Source organism: Rattus norvegicus, chromosome 12, assembly GCF_021556685.1.
Source record: "Rattus norvegicus strain SHRSP/BbbUtx chromosome 12, alternate assembly SHRSP_T2T, whole genome shotgun sequence".
In the NCBI taxonomy this organism is placed as follows: Eukaryota; Metazoa; Chordata; class Mammalia; order Rodentia; family Muridae; genus Rattus; species Rattus norvegicus.
In genome coordinates, this window is record NC_141545.1 from 32,113,103 (window position 1) to 32,128,653 (window position 15,551).

The following is a 15,551-nucleotide window of genomic DNA, read 5'->3' on the forward strand; positions in this document are numbered from 1 at the left end:
GGGGACAGGAGCATCGCGGTTCCTGCAGGCAGGGAGAAAGGCGCCATGGGGACCAGGGGCCCGTCCGCTACCGGAGGCGGGAGTAGTGGGAGCCACAGCTGTCAGTGTTGCACCCAGGGACTGCGCCCCCGCTGGGCCGACCGGGCGCCAGGGCGGAGAGGAGGGGTGGCGAGGGGCGGGGCGCGTGGGGCGGGACGGAGGAGGGGCGGTGGCACCGGCTGGCGGCTCCGGCTGGGCGCGCCGAGAAGTCCCGCTCCGAGAGCCGGGAGTAAGGCGCGCTCCGTATAGTCCGGAGAGCGAAGTCCAGAGCGCGAGAGCAAGGGTGGGAGAAAGGGGTGTCCCCGCGTCAACACCAGGGACCTCTTTCCCTGCCACGATCCAGCCCCGGGTAGCCGGTGGCGCTGGCGGCGCGCCGCCGATGGAGTTCACTTGAGCCAGGAACAGGCGGGAGAGGCAGGCCGGAGCGGAGCTAGTCCCGCGCGCCCCGTAGCAGCTTCAACCTCAGCTTTCCGCACCGCAGGCGGGCGACACCCGCGGCAGATCGCGACTCCCGGAGCGTGTCGGTGCCACGCCGCGGCGGGCCCAGGACCCATCAGATCAGCCCGCGGCAGTGCCGTACAGGCGGCACCCGCTGTTGGGGAGCCCGAGGCGGCCGCCGGGGAGCTGCTTTCGCCTCTGCCGCCGTACGCCCTCCTCCTCCTCCTCCCTCTCCCTCCTCCCTCCCTCCGCACATGGTCTCCTTTGTCCTGTCGCCGCCGCAGCCGCCTCGTTCTTAGCTCCGCGCGCCGCGGCAGCGGCTCCCGGGCCGCTGCTCTTCAGCCCTGCCAGGTCCCCAGGGCGCACGAAGTTGAGCCCCTGGTTTATGCCAGCCGGTTCCCCGCGCGCCCCGCAGGAGCAACCAGGAGAGCGCGCGGGCCGGGCCCCCTCCCCATCTCCCCGCCACCCGCCCGGGACTTGGCTGCGTTGGATGTGCGCGCGCGGCGCTGACTCCCGGCTGCGGTGGAGGAGCTGGGTGCTGCTTCTGCTGCTGCTGGCTCTGCTGCCGTTGCGGCTCCGGTTCGGATTTGGTTCGCGTGCCTCGGCTTTGAGACTTTGGAGAGGAATTAGCAAAACACACAGACTTGCGGACCTAGCCGGGCCGGCTGGAGTTGGGCGTTTTCTCTGCCTTGGGTTTTGGTTGCTCTCTCCCGGTGGTGCGTGGTGATCTACCCGGAGGGAACCCAGCGGAGGACTCAAACCATGAACTTGGGGTTGACAAGACCACCGAACCCCTTGCGACCAGGTAACGTTGCCCCCCCCCCCCCCCGTTGGGGGTGGGGGGGGCGACTCGATTGCCCGCCGTCCGCGGTTGCGGGGGAGGAGGCAGGGGTCGAGGGGTCTTTTGTTGCGGCCGCAGCCGGGCCAGGGTGGTAATGTAGGCGGGCTGCTGGCGTCTGGCGGGCCCGGCCTTCCTCCCCCACCCCTCCCCCGCTCCCCTTTGTACTTTCCTAGCTCCCTGAGCCGGCTGGGCTCGGCTCACCGGCTGTGAGCACCTACCCGGGGCGGCCCTAGCCAACAGAGGCGATCCCACCTCTAGGAGTGGACCCAAAGCCCCCAGGGGAGATCCAATAGGCTCCTAGGCTGGAAATGCCCGCACCCGCTTGGGCTAGGATGGGTTCCCTGGAGCGGTGCTGCCTGCTTATGGGTCACTGTCCTTGGGTTGAGCTCCGGTCCCCGCCCTCCGGCTTGTGCGCACGCGGAGCCCGGGGAAGCAAAGGAGAGCTAGCTGGTGCGAGAACTCACCCGGGCTTAAGTTTCCAAGAGGATTGTCTTTGCACCCTCTTCCTGCGGGTGCCGCTTTGGAGAGCTACCTCGGCGAATTGAGTTTTAAGGGGATACGGGGGTACAGCCCCAGACATCTGGGACCCACACATGTGCACGGGGATTTTTTTTTTTATTTCTTTATTTTTGTTCGTTTTCTTCATTAGCCAGTCTGCTTAACTTTTCTTTACACGCCAGCTACGGCTTCTAGACCATAAAAAGTATTGATATAAAAAGCAAATAGTACCCACCCTGCCGTAAAATGTCTCAAAGAGCATGTTTGTCTGGGAATTCTAGATTGTGCCTCTAAGTGTATAAAACTCATCAAAGGCAATCCAGGTGAGGAAACGAAATGGCAACTGATAGGAAATTCTGCGCGGCTAAAGAGAAGAGGGAAGGCACCAATGTGCCTTAGATCCACCGTACCTGCAGCCGTCGTTGCTAATTTAAAAAAAAAAATTAGGGAAATGATCCAGGTTATAGAGAGAAATGCAATTTTATTTTCTTCTAAAAGTAACGAAATGGAAATGTCCTCACGATTAAGGAGCCCAGCGATATGGACTAACGATTTTAAAAAAAAATACGTGTGTATGTGGAGGGTATATGAGGTCAGAGGACAGCTTGCAGGAATCCGTTATCTCCCTCCACCTTTAAGTGAGTACAGGGCGGGGTGGGGGGGTGGGGGGAATCGAACTGAGGTTGTCGTGCTGGGCAACAAACCCATTTACCTGCCAAGCCATCACGCCCACCCTGTACGAATGATTTTTCAAAGTGTTGAGCGAAGGAAAGTTACTTGAGGACCGTCGAAGCAGCTACATGGAATTTGCACCTATCAGGACTTTGCCTGGGAGACTCACTCGAAAAATTTGGATGAAAGTGGCCTATGAGGCCAGATGGAAGAATGAGGGACCTTCTCCCCCCACCATCCTCCCTTAAAACCAGAGCACCGAGACACATGTACCTTCGGTGGTTTTGCCTTTTCAAAGGAGGCCTTTTTGAGACACCCCCTTACTGTAACCAAGGCACAGGAGGCAGTTAAAACACTAGGATTCGAAAAGCTTCCATTAGAAGGCATTGCTCCAAGCGTCTTGAATCTCCGTCAGACATATTTCCTTGACAACCGTTGGTCACAGGATCATCAGGTTCTCAGGGTCACTTCATTATCTACTTGAGAGCATACTCAGAGCCTAGTGGTCCTCCCAAAGGTGCTAGAATCACAGGGGCTGCCACCTACAGCCTAATCCTGTTCTGGCTCCCATACCTAGGACAAAAAAACAAAACAAAACACCGCAACCCTAACCAGTTGCTTCCCCCTCTCTGTTTTTGCTGTTTTGGAAGAGCAGTAATTTTTTTTTTAAACCTATTTCCTTTGGCCATTAGATTCATCATAATAGAAAATCCCAAATTTTTCAACAGTTATTTTAGTTGAGTAAAATAATAGAAGATACAGGATATTGCTCTCCTGTGCATGTGTGTAGTTTTTTGTTGTTGTTGTTGTTTGTTTGTTTCTCCAAAAATATTAACTCTGTTTTAGTTTTGAAATCGTGGCTCGCTAATGACGATCCTAAGAGCATTTCACATCATTTTAAGAATGATAAAAACTCTTCGGATGGCCAAGTTTTAGACTTGCAAGACTTACAAGCATAGAAATCTCATTAATATTTGGGAATAGTAACACCCGCCCACCTCCGGGGCCACTGAAACATTGTGTGCTTTTCCAGATTCGCAGTCTCTGTGTGTGTAGTGCAGATCAGAGAGGCTTTGTAACTTAATATTCTTGAACTGTTTAAGGCTGAACACCCTTCACAGGACCTTCTTTGTGACTTTTTTTTTTTTATGAAAGGCTACTATAATAATATCATTTCGTTTAGCATTACTTATGATGTCAGGGAAAGCTCTGTGTGTGTTTTATTATCCCTACAGAAGCAAAGGGTTTTCACAAGTGAATGCAATCGAATACTTATTTTGTATATTTTTGCCCTTGATCCTATTAATCCTCTGAACCACCCTATCGACAGAAGATTAGAATAAAATAAATGAGAACCAGCCATAATAAAAATAGGCTAGGTCTTTTTATATACCTGGCCTTGTGAACTGGAACATTTCGCTCGACTATACACAGAGATATTTCATCTCCGTCAGTGTAGCCTTGAAAGACTACAGAGAATATCTTCTTTGTCCCCTAAAGCTAGCCCAAGTTCTCTTACCCCACTCTCCACATTTCTTTCTCCCGTTATTTATTGGACATTCTGTGCCTTGCTTTGTCAAAGGTATGTGTCTAGGTGTTAAAGCATGAAAGATAAGAGTTTTCTCAGAAGGGCCACGGGTCAGGTATAGCATGAGTGTTGGTTGACCATTGACATGTCCGAGAGGTGTCTTCAGACGGGAAGAGTGACCTTTCTTAATTTTACCTGTTTTCTAAGTCCTAGAAAGAAGCAGTAAATCTTCAGTATTCCCGAAACCTGCTCACCATTCATTCCCTAGAACATTTGTATATAATTTAAGCTGACTTTATAGACTTGCTGTTTAAAGAGACTTATTGCCTTCCTTCCCTCACACCAGTTTAGTAATAACTAGCTGGCATGATCCTGAAAAGCACGAAAGGAGGTTAGCTCTCATCTTAAAACACCGAATTGGGCCCTGGTTACCTCCTGTGACAAACACTGAACCTCAAGATCGTCAAATAACATCTTTAAAAACAAATTCGTTTCCGGATATCCTGGTTGACACTTTGGTGAGGAAAAGCCTAATGTCAAAAAACACACACATTTCTGATTCGTGGGAGGAAATGGGGAAACAAAATCCGGTGGCAAAAAATTAAAAAAAATAAAAAATAATTAAAAACTAAAAATAACGATCTGTCAACAGAATCGGAAAATCATTTTGTGAATGAGCTAAATTGCCTTGCGGACCGTTTCATAGGAATATGTTTTGCACAGATAATACGTCTAATAAGGACACGTTTTGAAAATCAGATTTTTTCCCTTCCTTTCCTCAGCATGTAGCTGCAGTGCAGGCCTGTGTCCAACAGTCAACCAGCACCACCTGATGGAGGATTTGGGGAAATTACTGACTCTTCCATTTTTTTTTCCCCCCTAAAATATAGTCAATTGATTTAAAATTATAGCAGCCGACGAGGCTATGGTTGATGGTCTTTACTGACAGTCTTAACACTTTCCCTTTCCTTCCTGTTTTTCAGGCTTCGGATGCTAGCTCTGAGAAACTCTTCAACACTGTTCTTGTAAACAAAGGTAAGACGCCTTCATTACTCTAAAGGATGGCCTTAAAAAAAAAATATGCATCTCATTGTCCTTGTCCAAGAAGGAAGAGAAAAGGAGAATCCGTGTGTGCTTTTTGTCTTAGCCTTTTCGTGCTTTTTGCTCCACTTCCGGATCTGGATTTTTTTTAAGGTGCAGGAGGAAAAACGTTCTTTTTTTTTTTTTTTTTTTTAAGAATTTTCTGATTCCTTGTCTGAATTGACCGGTGGTGGTGTTAATTTCTAGTAGGATGCTGCAACGGAGAAGAATGGTTTTACAATGTCTTGATTGTTAAGTTATCAACTTCCCGGCAGTCGGAGCACTATAAATAGTGTGTGTGTGTGTGTGTGTGTGTGTGTGTGTGTGTGTGTGTGTAATGACCAACGGACTATTTAATATTCACAGCCTTACAGCCATAAAGCAAGCCTTCTTCTGCTCTGGGCTCACTGTAAAGTTAATAAATGAGCAAGAGGGCGGAATTTAAAAATGCATCTCTCCATTTGCCTCTTCCAAACCTCAGCCCATAGAGTAAGAGAGGCTAATGATACCCAGGTACCTTCAGGGAAGGCTCACACCAAGTCACCGTCGGTAGGTTTCTCAGGAGTCTTCCTTTGCAGATGTGTCCTTGGACATAGTGAAATTTAGGGGAGTGCCCATGCACTGGCTTCCAAAGGTGTGTGGTCTGAAAGGTACAAACTGTATCAACCCACCTTTTCCCTTCCCACTCTAGAAGCCAACCTAGGGGTTCGCAGGATGATTGCTAAAATATAGCTGTGCTAGCCTGTGCTAACCTCTGTTCCACAGAGGGTGTGTGGGAGCACCGGACCAGCATTGGACCAGGAGTTAAGTACCCACGGGGTGAACTGGGAGGGTACTTCAGCCGACAGGGTATTTCATTGTTAACATTTTTAATCAGTATCCTTTTTACTTACTGGTTAGTGAGCCATTTCCATGTGCAGTTATTTCATGCCCTCTAATTATTTTGAATTTGAACCTACCTTGGTTTTAAATAGTGCATTATCTTTCAAGTTATCCTCCAAGGTCCGGCTGCTTCTAAGTTTGCTGGGACTCCTAGAGTTAGTGTCATATTGAAGACGATCTTGCGTTTTAATTGCGTGATATGATTCCAGCTTTATATCTCATCATATTTTGTTAATGGCCTGAGAAGTTTGTATAGATTCGTAATGCATACTTCGCAGCCCAACTCCCTCAAGGGTAGGAACCTATGATTGTTTTCTGCTCCTCTTATTGAGAGGAGAGAATCGGTGGGCCTTGGAGGTGTCCTTGATAAAAAAAGAAAGGTAATAGGAGAGATCCCTACCCAAAGCAGTTTCCTCCCACTGCCTGGGACCGCACCTTTCTTGTGTTAAGTTGCTGTGGCCCTTTCTAAGCTGGCTCTGGGTTGGCACTAATCATGACCTGAGGAGCAGAACAGGCTGAAGAGCTCCTTCTCTCTCTCCTTCCTGCCTCTTCTCTCTTTCTCCCGTCCCACCCCCACCCTCCCAGTCGCCCATCCAACACTTCCCACATTCTTGTTTTTGTTTACTTACACTGAGTGATGTGTGGCATTTATTTGGCTGTGAACAGCCATGCCCCTGACCGGGTGCCTTTCTTCTCCGCTGCTTTTCTTGAGAGTAGTGAGGGGTGATTTCAGTTGCCTTGAAAGGATTAAGGTTTCTTTGTGTATACTAAAAATCAACACAGGCTTTTCTCCTAAGCTTTGCTTGGGAAACATACACAAATAAGCATTTTAGTTGATGACGGATTATTCCTTCGCCCCTGATTTCCATCAGAATGGCCTTTCTTTCCTCCCCTGGAGTTTCCCCTTAATGCCTTATGCTAATTCCTGTTGGTAACATGAATGACAAGGGCCTGAATTAGTGGGCAAGTACAGGTGTTGCAGAAGTAGACTGCCGGGCACTCACAGCCCCTCTTCCCTGGAGAGAGATTGAGGGGTGCTGGGGAGCTGAAACAGTATCGGGACAGTTTTGTTAAGGGTTATTAGTATTCAGAGGGTTAGATATCAGAAAAAAATGACTACCACAAAACTGTGTAACATTGTTGTCATTTACTCCTGGGCCTCACTGCCTTTTAGTGTCTCTTTACTCCTGAAAGTAGCTGTAGTGCTTTCTGGATATATGGTTGATGGGTCCTTCAGCTGTCATCATCTGTCACGTCAGGTTCAAGTTACACTGAAGAGTAACCGTGCTTGCCTAAAAGTCAGTCAATTCTATGCAAGCATATGTGTGTATCCATACATATATATCCATATATATTTATATATCCACATATAAATAAAATATGTTTATGTATATATGTATATATATATATATGTATATATGCATATAACAAATATAAGTACATATATAATATGCAAATATGCATACATACATGTCTATGCATATATGTATGCATGCATGTATACACACATATGCATATAATGAATATAAGTACATGCAAATATGCAAATATGCATACATACATGTCTATGCATATATGTATGCATGCATGTATACACATATATGCATATAATGAATATAAATACATACAAATATGCATACATACATGTCTACACACATATATACATATATAGACATGTATAGACATGTATGTATGCATGCATGTATACACACACACACATATATGCGCATACACAGTGTTTTAAAACTTTGCAAGAAAGGACAAGTTTACATCAGGTAACAGACACGGCTGGGAAATTATTCAAGGCTATCTCTTACTGAACGGTTTTAACAAGAGTGTAGGTAGTCCCGCCTTGGCACAGTTCAGAGCCAGATGTTCAAGACCACCTATCATCCCCTCTCCTTTGCAGGAGCCTTGCAATCTTCTGGTCTCAGAATTGGCAGGCTTAGCGGAGAAGGTTATGCCTCTGGGCCTGGTGGTCTGGTGGGTGTGCAGATTTGGTCCATAAAATCTCACTGTTGGAGAGCAGTGCTAAACTCACAAGCTGATTGGGGCATGGACTCGGGACTTGGCAGCTTTGATGTTGGCCCGATCAGCTTGGAGACAGAGCCCCAGGCTGTAACAGCAAGGGGTCGTGGCTCAAGTCCATCACTCTGCTTGTGAGCTTGAACAAGCCATTTAGCCTCTGCAGGTCAAAATTTTCAATCCTAAGTAAACCTCATTCTGGGCCAGCATCTCCAGTTGGAATAAAACAGTTAATTGGCAAGAGGCATGGGTTGGAACAGACAGGGGTATGATGAATATGTTTTCTGAACTTTCCAATTGATTTTTATTTAAATGATCCGGTGTTGTAGACTCAATCCAATTGAGTGGAGTTAGACCCAAATAGGTGTTCCAAAATGTTGCTTCTTTTGATGCCTTTTATTTCCGGTTTTACAACGAGTTAATCAGGTGGCGTGTGCTTGCTTTTATACACAGCATACCCAATGAAAGGAGAGCCTTTCAAGAGAAGCATAGAGTTTGAGCCTGCAAATTGGAGGGATTATCGCTGTAGACTTTAAAAAAAAAAAAAGGGCTCAACTTTAATCAAGGTCACGGTTGCCTTATCTAATCTCGATGTGTTTAAATGTTTACAGGATGTTCATGTGAATTTTATGAATCCTTCTGTCTTTGTGATTCTACCATCTGCCAAAGGAAAAATTAGTTTTCCCACTGAGACAGAAGCAGAGAGAGAGAGTGACTGACTTATTGTCCCCGTGTTGTGAGCTGTACAGCTATGGGAACAATAGGGCCTGTAATTCCCCGTTTCTGGAGCACATTATGCTTAAAAAGGAGCTTCTAAGAGCTGGGCAGATGCCTCAGGAGGTAAAGCTCTGGCCTTGCCTGAATTTGGAGCCCTAGAACCTTTGTTAAAAGCCAGATAGGGTGGACCAACTCCACAATCTCAGCAGTAGGGAAGCAGAGGCAGGGAGATCCCTGGGGATCCCAGCCCAGCAAGCTTCAGGCAAGTGGGAGACCTATCTCAAAAAACAAAATAAAGAGCCTGGGAGATGGCCCTGTGGGTAAAGCACTTCCCACTCAGGTCTAGCAACCTGAACTCAATGCCTCGAACCCAGGTAACGGTGGAAATGGAGAACCAGCCTATGTAGGGTTACTCTGACCTCTGTGTGTTTGCCACGGCACACCCACATGTGCTCAGAAGCACACACACACACACAGCATCCACACAGTAACAACATGAAGTGGAGAGACATTGAGGAAGACACCTGATACCATTTTAAGTCTCTATACACATGCAAGTATGTCCACACAAACACCGGACACACACACACACACACACACACACACACACACACACACACACACACAGGAATTTTCTAGTTGATTCAGTCTAGCCAATATTTATTACTTTTTAAAAAGGATTTACTTTTTAATTATCTGTGTATGGTTTATGCACGTGGGTGCAGTGCCCAAAGAGGCCATAAGAGGGCATCAGATCAACTGTAGGTAAAGTTAGTTACGGGTGATTTTGACCTGCCTCAGGTGCATGCTGGGACCCAAACTCAGGCCCTCTAAAGAGCTGTATGTACCGCTGAGTCATCTCTCCGTTTCTTATGATCCTTTCTCACTTCCCATAGATCTTCTTGGCAGTTTAGCTCCTCAGATGTGTAGGCACACGCACACACATGTATCCTGTCAAGACAACTACTCTGTAAAGCCTTTAGGTGGCCGTAGAGCAGAGCTACCGGAGGGAAGGAAGCCATGACGGCAAGGAAGGAGAATTCTGCTCAGCTTCCTACTAGCCTGGCCCTGACAGAGCTGGGAGAGGAGAACAGCCACCCCTTTTAGTCTCAGAGTCCCCTTTCCCAGGATTCCTCTCGAAGCCAAGGCAGACTGTAGGGAAAAGATGGGCGATGTGTGTTTGACCTGGTGACTTTCTCACCCTCCTTTCCGCCTTTGTCCCTGCTTTATTAACTTCTCCTGGGGTTGACAGGACTAAAAGGTCTGACTATACTAGATAGGGCACCTACCACTGACCAAAGTGATGGATGATTTTACCGGAGTCCCACTTGGTGAACTAATGAGTGTATTGGCCTTACTGACAAAGCACAGATGAGGGGTTATTTACAGATGAGGAGTATATGTTACCCACAAAGCAGCTACGTCCCTACAAAGTCCCACCCCATCATGAATGGTGGCCCTGTGGAAGCTGCATTGTAGAGCCCACTTCCTATATACTCTAGAATCTTCCATGATGCCTTGCCTCTGAGGGAAGGGGATGAAGGAGTAATGGCTAAACTCCTGGATGAGGTTCTTTGACCCTTCTCTCCTCCTTCTGCTAAGGGCATTAACAGCTCTTTTACAATTACCACAAGGCCTAGCTAGCACTGTATATTGTTCTGCTCAGTACGTTGCCATGACTACCAGGCCAAAGGTAATTTCTGCTCCAAACTGGATGTGGGACGATCCTGTTATACCTGGAAGATTATTTTGTTTTGTTTCTGGTTTTGGTTTGGTTTGCCATCATACAACAGTCCCACAATGTAGGCTTAGATCCTGCTGTGGAATTTCCCCTAAGTTTAAAGAGAAGGGAAGGTTCACTAAGGGTATCTGTGAGGGTGGTGATGGGGAATAATCTAGGGAGCATAGAAGGCTTCAAATCCCGTGGTGAACACAGCTTGTCTTCAGGAAAGTGAAGGAGTGAGGACCATCATCCATGAGCGAGACAGACTCCCACTGCATCTCTGAGACCAACCATGGAGAATTCTCATGGACATCGTGTACCAAGTAGAATGCATGCCCACCCTGAGGTGACCTCATCAAGGCTTTCCCCTACTGATTATAGGGACATACTTGGGCTTGGGATGGGGGACAGGGGAGAGAAGTACCCCCATTTTACTACTTGGTCTCCAGTTGGTGGCACTCTTTAGGGAGGCATAAGAGGTGTGGCCTTGTTACAGAAAATAATCACTGGGAGCCTTTGAGATTAAAAACCTTGTGCTACTTCTAGTTAGGGCTGTCTTGTCTGAAGTTTGTGGCAAAGGATGAGCCGACTCCTTGCAGCCTCTCCACCCAGGATGACTCTCACCCTTCTAGAACTTGAAACCCAAACTCTTCTACAAATGGCCTCGGTCGGGCGTTTTATCATAGCAACAGAAAAATAACCAACACAGGTTTGTTGAGTGTTCGGGCAGTATGCTTTTATCAGCATGGCTGCCTGAGATCTGAGGAGATGATGAGATGAGAAACTGGTTACCCCAATATAATGCGTGGGTGTGGAGGGGGCGTGGCTTAGTGGGAGCAGTGCTTACGGGAAGCCCTGGTTTCTCTGGGTGGCTCTGCATCAACCAGATGTGGTGGTGCACACCTGGAATCCCAGGGTTCTAGAGATGGTAGGGGCAGGAGGCTCAGAAGTCCAAGAAATCTAGTCAACTAGAAAATTCCTCTGTCTCTCTGTATGTGTTTGTGTGGACATACTTGCATGTGTATAGAGACTTAAAATGGTATCAGGTGTCTTCCTCAATGTCTCTCCACTTCATGTTGTTACTGTGTGGATGCTGTGTGTGTGTGTGTGTGATTCTGAGCACATGTGGGTGTGCCGTGGCAAACACACAGAGGTCAGAGTAACCCTATATAGACTGGTTCTCTACTTCCACTGTTACCTGGGTTCGAGGCATTGAGTTGAGGTTGCTAGACCTGAGTGGGAAGTGCTTTACCCACAGAGCCACAGGTCAGCATACCACAGGCTCTTTATTTTGTTTTTTGAGATAGGTCTCTCAGAAGTCTGCAGTATGAGTTACATAGTGAGATCAAAGCCAGTCCAAGGTCCCGTCTCAAAAAACAGAAAAATAAAGGTATTGCAAGCAACTGAATGTCTAGTAACTTGTTTAATAGCAATAATGTCAACTGTATTTGTTAGCTTTGAAGGGAAAGGATTTCTTGGTTTGAATACAAAGAAAGTAACATTGAATACAGAAAAGGCAACATTGCTTCTTGAGAAAACTCCCTCTCCTAAAGTTGCTCCACACCTAAAAGTAATGCAGTTTTGACTGTGGGATAGCTTAAGGAGGGGAAATGTGGTTTAGATTTAATATCCCTTTATGTGAACACAAGGAGCCCATTTTACACCTCTTGTGGTGTCTTGGGCTGTGAGGAAGGAAGACGGTTGTGTCAAGTCCAGACCTGATCTGTCACAGGAAACAGAGCCAGTTTTAGCCTCTGCAAATTAGTTCTGTTTTTATCGACTCTTAAATCCCAGATAAGGAGAAGGTAGAATATTGTTCATTTTTTATTTTTCTCCCTCCGGGAGTGTGTGTGTGTGTGTGTGTGTGTGTGTGTGTGTGTGGTGTGTGCGCGCGCGCGCCCGCTCACTACTTCAGAGCTGGCTTTCTTGGGGTTTTAAGAGATAGAAATGTCTTACGTGTGGAGAATTAAATAGTGTTGAAGGGTAATTGGTGCTTGATGTGAGACAAAGGAGTTAGAAGTAGGTTCCCCCTTCTCCCACCCCATACCACAAATAGCACGCAATCAGGCCCCTTTGTCATGGAAATTGGCCTTCCTATGGAAATCTGACTCTCACTTACAGAAGCTGTTGTATAGAATTATTCCTGGAGAATTCTGGGAAACAGATGCCTTGTCCTGTGAGTATAAAATTACCCGGCAGAGGCCAGAAATATTCCACATGGCAAGAAAGTGCTCCTCTCTGGATACACCAGTGTGTGTACACATGTGGAAGCCAGATGTCCTTGCTGGGTAGTCTTCGTTTGACCACATTTTACCTTACTGTGTGAGGTCAGCTTTCTCCCTGACCCTGGAGCTCACGGATTAGGCTCTCCTCTGGCTCAGGCCCCTCTCCTGTCTTCATTTTCCTGGTGCTGGGATTAAAGATGTGCATGTGGGCTGCCAGGAATAGTGTTTTTGTGGATCCTAGGCATCAATCTCAGGTCCTCCTATCTGTGTGGTAAGCTCTTTGGCCACAGCCATCCCCCCAGTCTCCTTGCTGGATAGTTTACCCGGCAGCTGTCACCTGGCCTTCTGAGGGACCTGTGGGGACACATGTTGGGGAACTAGAGACAAGAGTTGGATCCCACCGCAAGCATTTAGTTTTACGATGTGGAGAGCATCCGAAATGCTCTTAGCTGTATTTGAGGGTTCAGCATTGGCCATCTTGCAACTTTCCAGAAGAAAGGAGGAAGAGGCCAGCCCGCCTAGAGCCTGAATGTCCCTGTGACCACTTGCGAGATGGCTGCTGTGTAATGTGTTGTGTCTGGGAGTGCATATATAACACACGTACACCTGAGTGTAGAGGCCAGAAGGTGATGTCCAGCATTTTTCTCAGTTGCTCGCCACCATAGCTTTTGAGGCATGGTGTCTCACCGACCCTGTCTGCAGTGATTGCTCAGTGATTCCCAAGGGTCCACCAGTCTCTGCCTCCCCAGTGCCAGGATTGAAGATCGCTTCAGCATACCCACCTTTTTAATTGTAGGTGCTGGGGCTCTGACCCCTGGGCTGGGTTTGCTTCTGTGGCAAACACTGCTGACATCATTTCTACAGGCTCAAACATTCGTTCATGGATGTTGAGGTAATCTGGCTTTATTCTTGGACCCACTAGAAAGCCCTTCCCTTCCTTTGTTGGGTGATCTCTGTATCCTCTGTCTGAAATATTTCTCTCATATACCCAGTTGTTTTGAGAGAAAAGCTTGAACGTTCCATAAGCCCCTTTCAGCCCATTGATGGGTAAGGGTATGTAGTGTTTCCTTTAGACACTGTCTGGTGTCTGGGAGAGGAATACACTCATAAAGGCCACTGTGATAGTAATTATTACAGCTAACACATCAAGTCTGTGTTGCGGACCTGCAATGAAAAGGGTTAGCCACCAAAGCTTCCTTCCTCTTCAGTGAGGCTTTCTAACATGTTGTTCAGCCCCAGGCATGGTCTCCTTCATGCAGGAAGCCCTTGGGCTATCCCATGCTTCTGGGTTATTTCTAGTTTCTGACACCTGCAAGGAAAAAAAAAAAAACAAAAACAAAAAACTAAACCAAAAACGTTGCCCCCCCCCCACCAAAAATGTATGTTTATTTTAACTAGGTTCCTTTTCTGTTTCACAATCTGGATTCCATTCAGTCAGTTACCACTCCAATTAACTAACAATTATTTAACATTAACAGTAATTACAGACGCCAGTTAAGCGCCTACAGATGTCAACTGTTAGCTTTGTACCTAATCACTCAATGAAACGGAGAAAGTTCAACAAACATCAATTAGCCCGGCAATTAGTATGAGTTAGCAAAGAGCGCGTTATCGCGTGTGCGCTGACTCCATTTATTTTATTTTGGCAGTAAAATACACACTCACACGCTCACACACACACACACACACACACACACACGCACACACACACGCACGCACACACACACTCACATGTACACAGGCACTCACACACACGAACACAGGGAGTTCCCCGGATAAGATAAAACTATTGTCTTACAGCTTACATTAGACCCTTGCCTTGCCTGGGCAAGAGTCAAAGCACTCTTGCCTGGAATGTACTTAGCAAACAGAATTGGTCTCAACGACTCCAAAAAAGAAGAAGAAAAAACAAAACAAAACAACAACAACAACAAAAAACAAACAAAAAACCAAACCCCAAACCCAGGGCTGCTCAGCCTTAGGAAGCAACTTTGGTGAACTAGGAATCCAGTAAATACAGTGTGAAAGAAAGTGCTAGCAGACGTCAGTGGAGAAAATGATTGATTCACACTCGAGTAGGCTGCTCTGTGCTCCACAGATTTCTCCCGATTTATTCCTGAACTTGCAATAGAGAGGGTGCGATGGTGATTTTATTAATTTCATGGTGCCTGAACCTTCGCTCAGCTGTCTTTTTATTTAGCCCGCAGTGAACATCAAACTATTTTTACCCACTTGTCCCAGTCTATGCTTTAGAAAGTAGGAACAGTTCTCGGTTTGAAGAGAATTCATTTCTTGAATCCACCAGGGCCTGAATTGGCACTCATATTCTCCCCCCCCCCCCGTGTAAATATCATATCTTTGAGAGAGTCATACATGTGGCAGTAAGAGGAAGATCTCAGGTGTCGTCAGTGTGACACTTTGAGACAGGGTCTCTTGTTTGTCCCTTCAGGTATCAGGCTAGTTGTCTAGGAGCTTTCAGGGATTCTCCTGTCTCTGCCTCTCATCTCACCACAAGAGCCCTGGATTATAGACACACAGTACCCCATATAGCTTTATATGAGTTCTGGGGATCAAAAATCAGAGTCTCATACTTGCTGGACAAGCACTTTACCTTTTTGGTTTGTTTGTTTGTTCAGTGGTTTGGTTTTGCTTTTGGGGTTTTTGGAGTCAGGGTCTGCCACCTGGGGCTTATCCAAGATTAAGCTGGTCTGCCTTTGTCTCCACCTCCCCAGTACTGTGATCATAAGCCTGTGCCACCAGGCCCAGTGTTTATTTATTTATATGTGCGTGTGCGCGTGTACGTGTGTGTGTGTGTGTGTGTTCAGGAAATCAAGCTCAGTTCACCACACTGCGAGGCAAGCACTCACCAACTGAGCCATCTCC

General features: G+C 46.9%; 1 protein-coding gene across 19 annotated transcripts in view; it reads left to right on the forward strand.

The window, feature by feature from the left end:
* Nucleotides 1–15,551, forward strand: part of Auts2 (activator of transcription and developmental regulator AUTS2) — a 1,090,556-nt gene that overhangs the window by 991,625 nt on the left and 83,380 nt on the right. For 15 of the 19 annotated variants that reach the window (XR_015633985.1, XR_015633986.1, XM_087578369.1 and 12 more), the window contains 1 exon segment: nucleotides 5,000–5,051. Coding sequence is in view for 6 of the 19 variants with exons in the window: in XM_087578369.1 (XP_087434495.1) it covers nucleotides 5,000–5,051 (52 nt within the window). In the remaining 13 variants the exon portion in view is untranslated. 19 annotated transcript variants of the gene reach the window in all.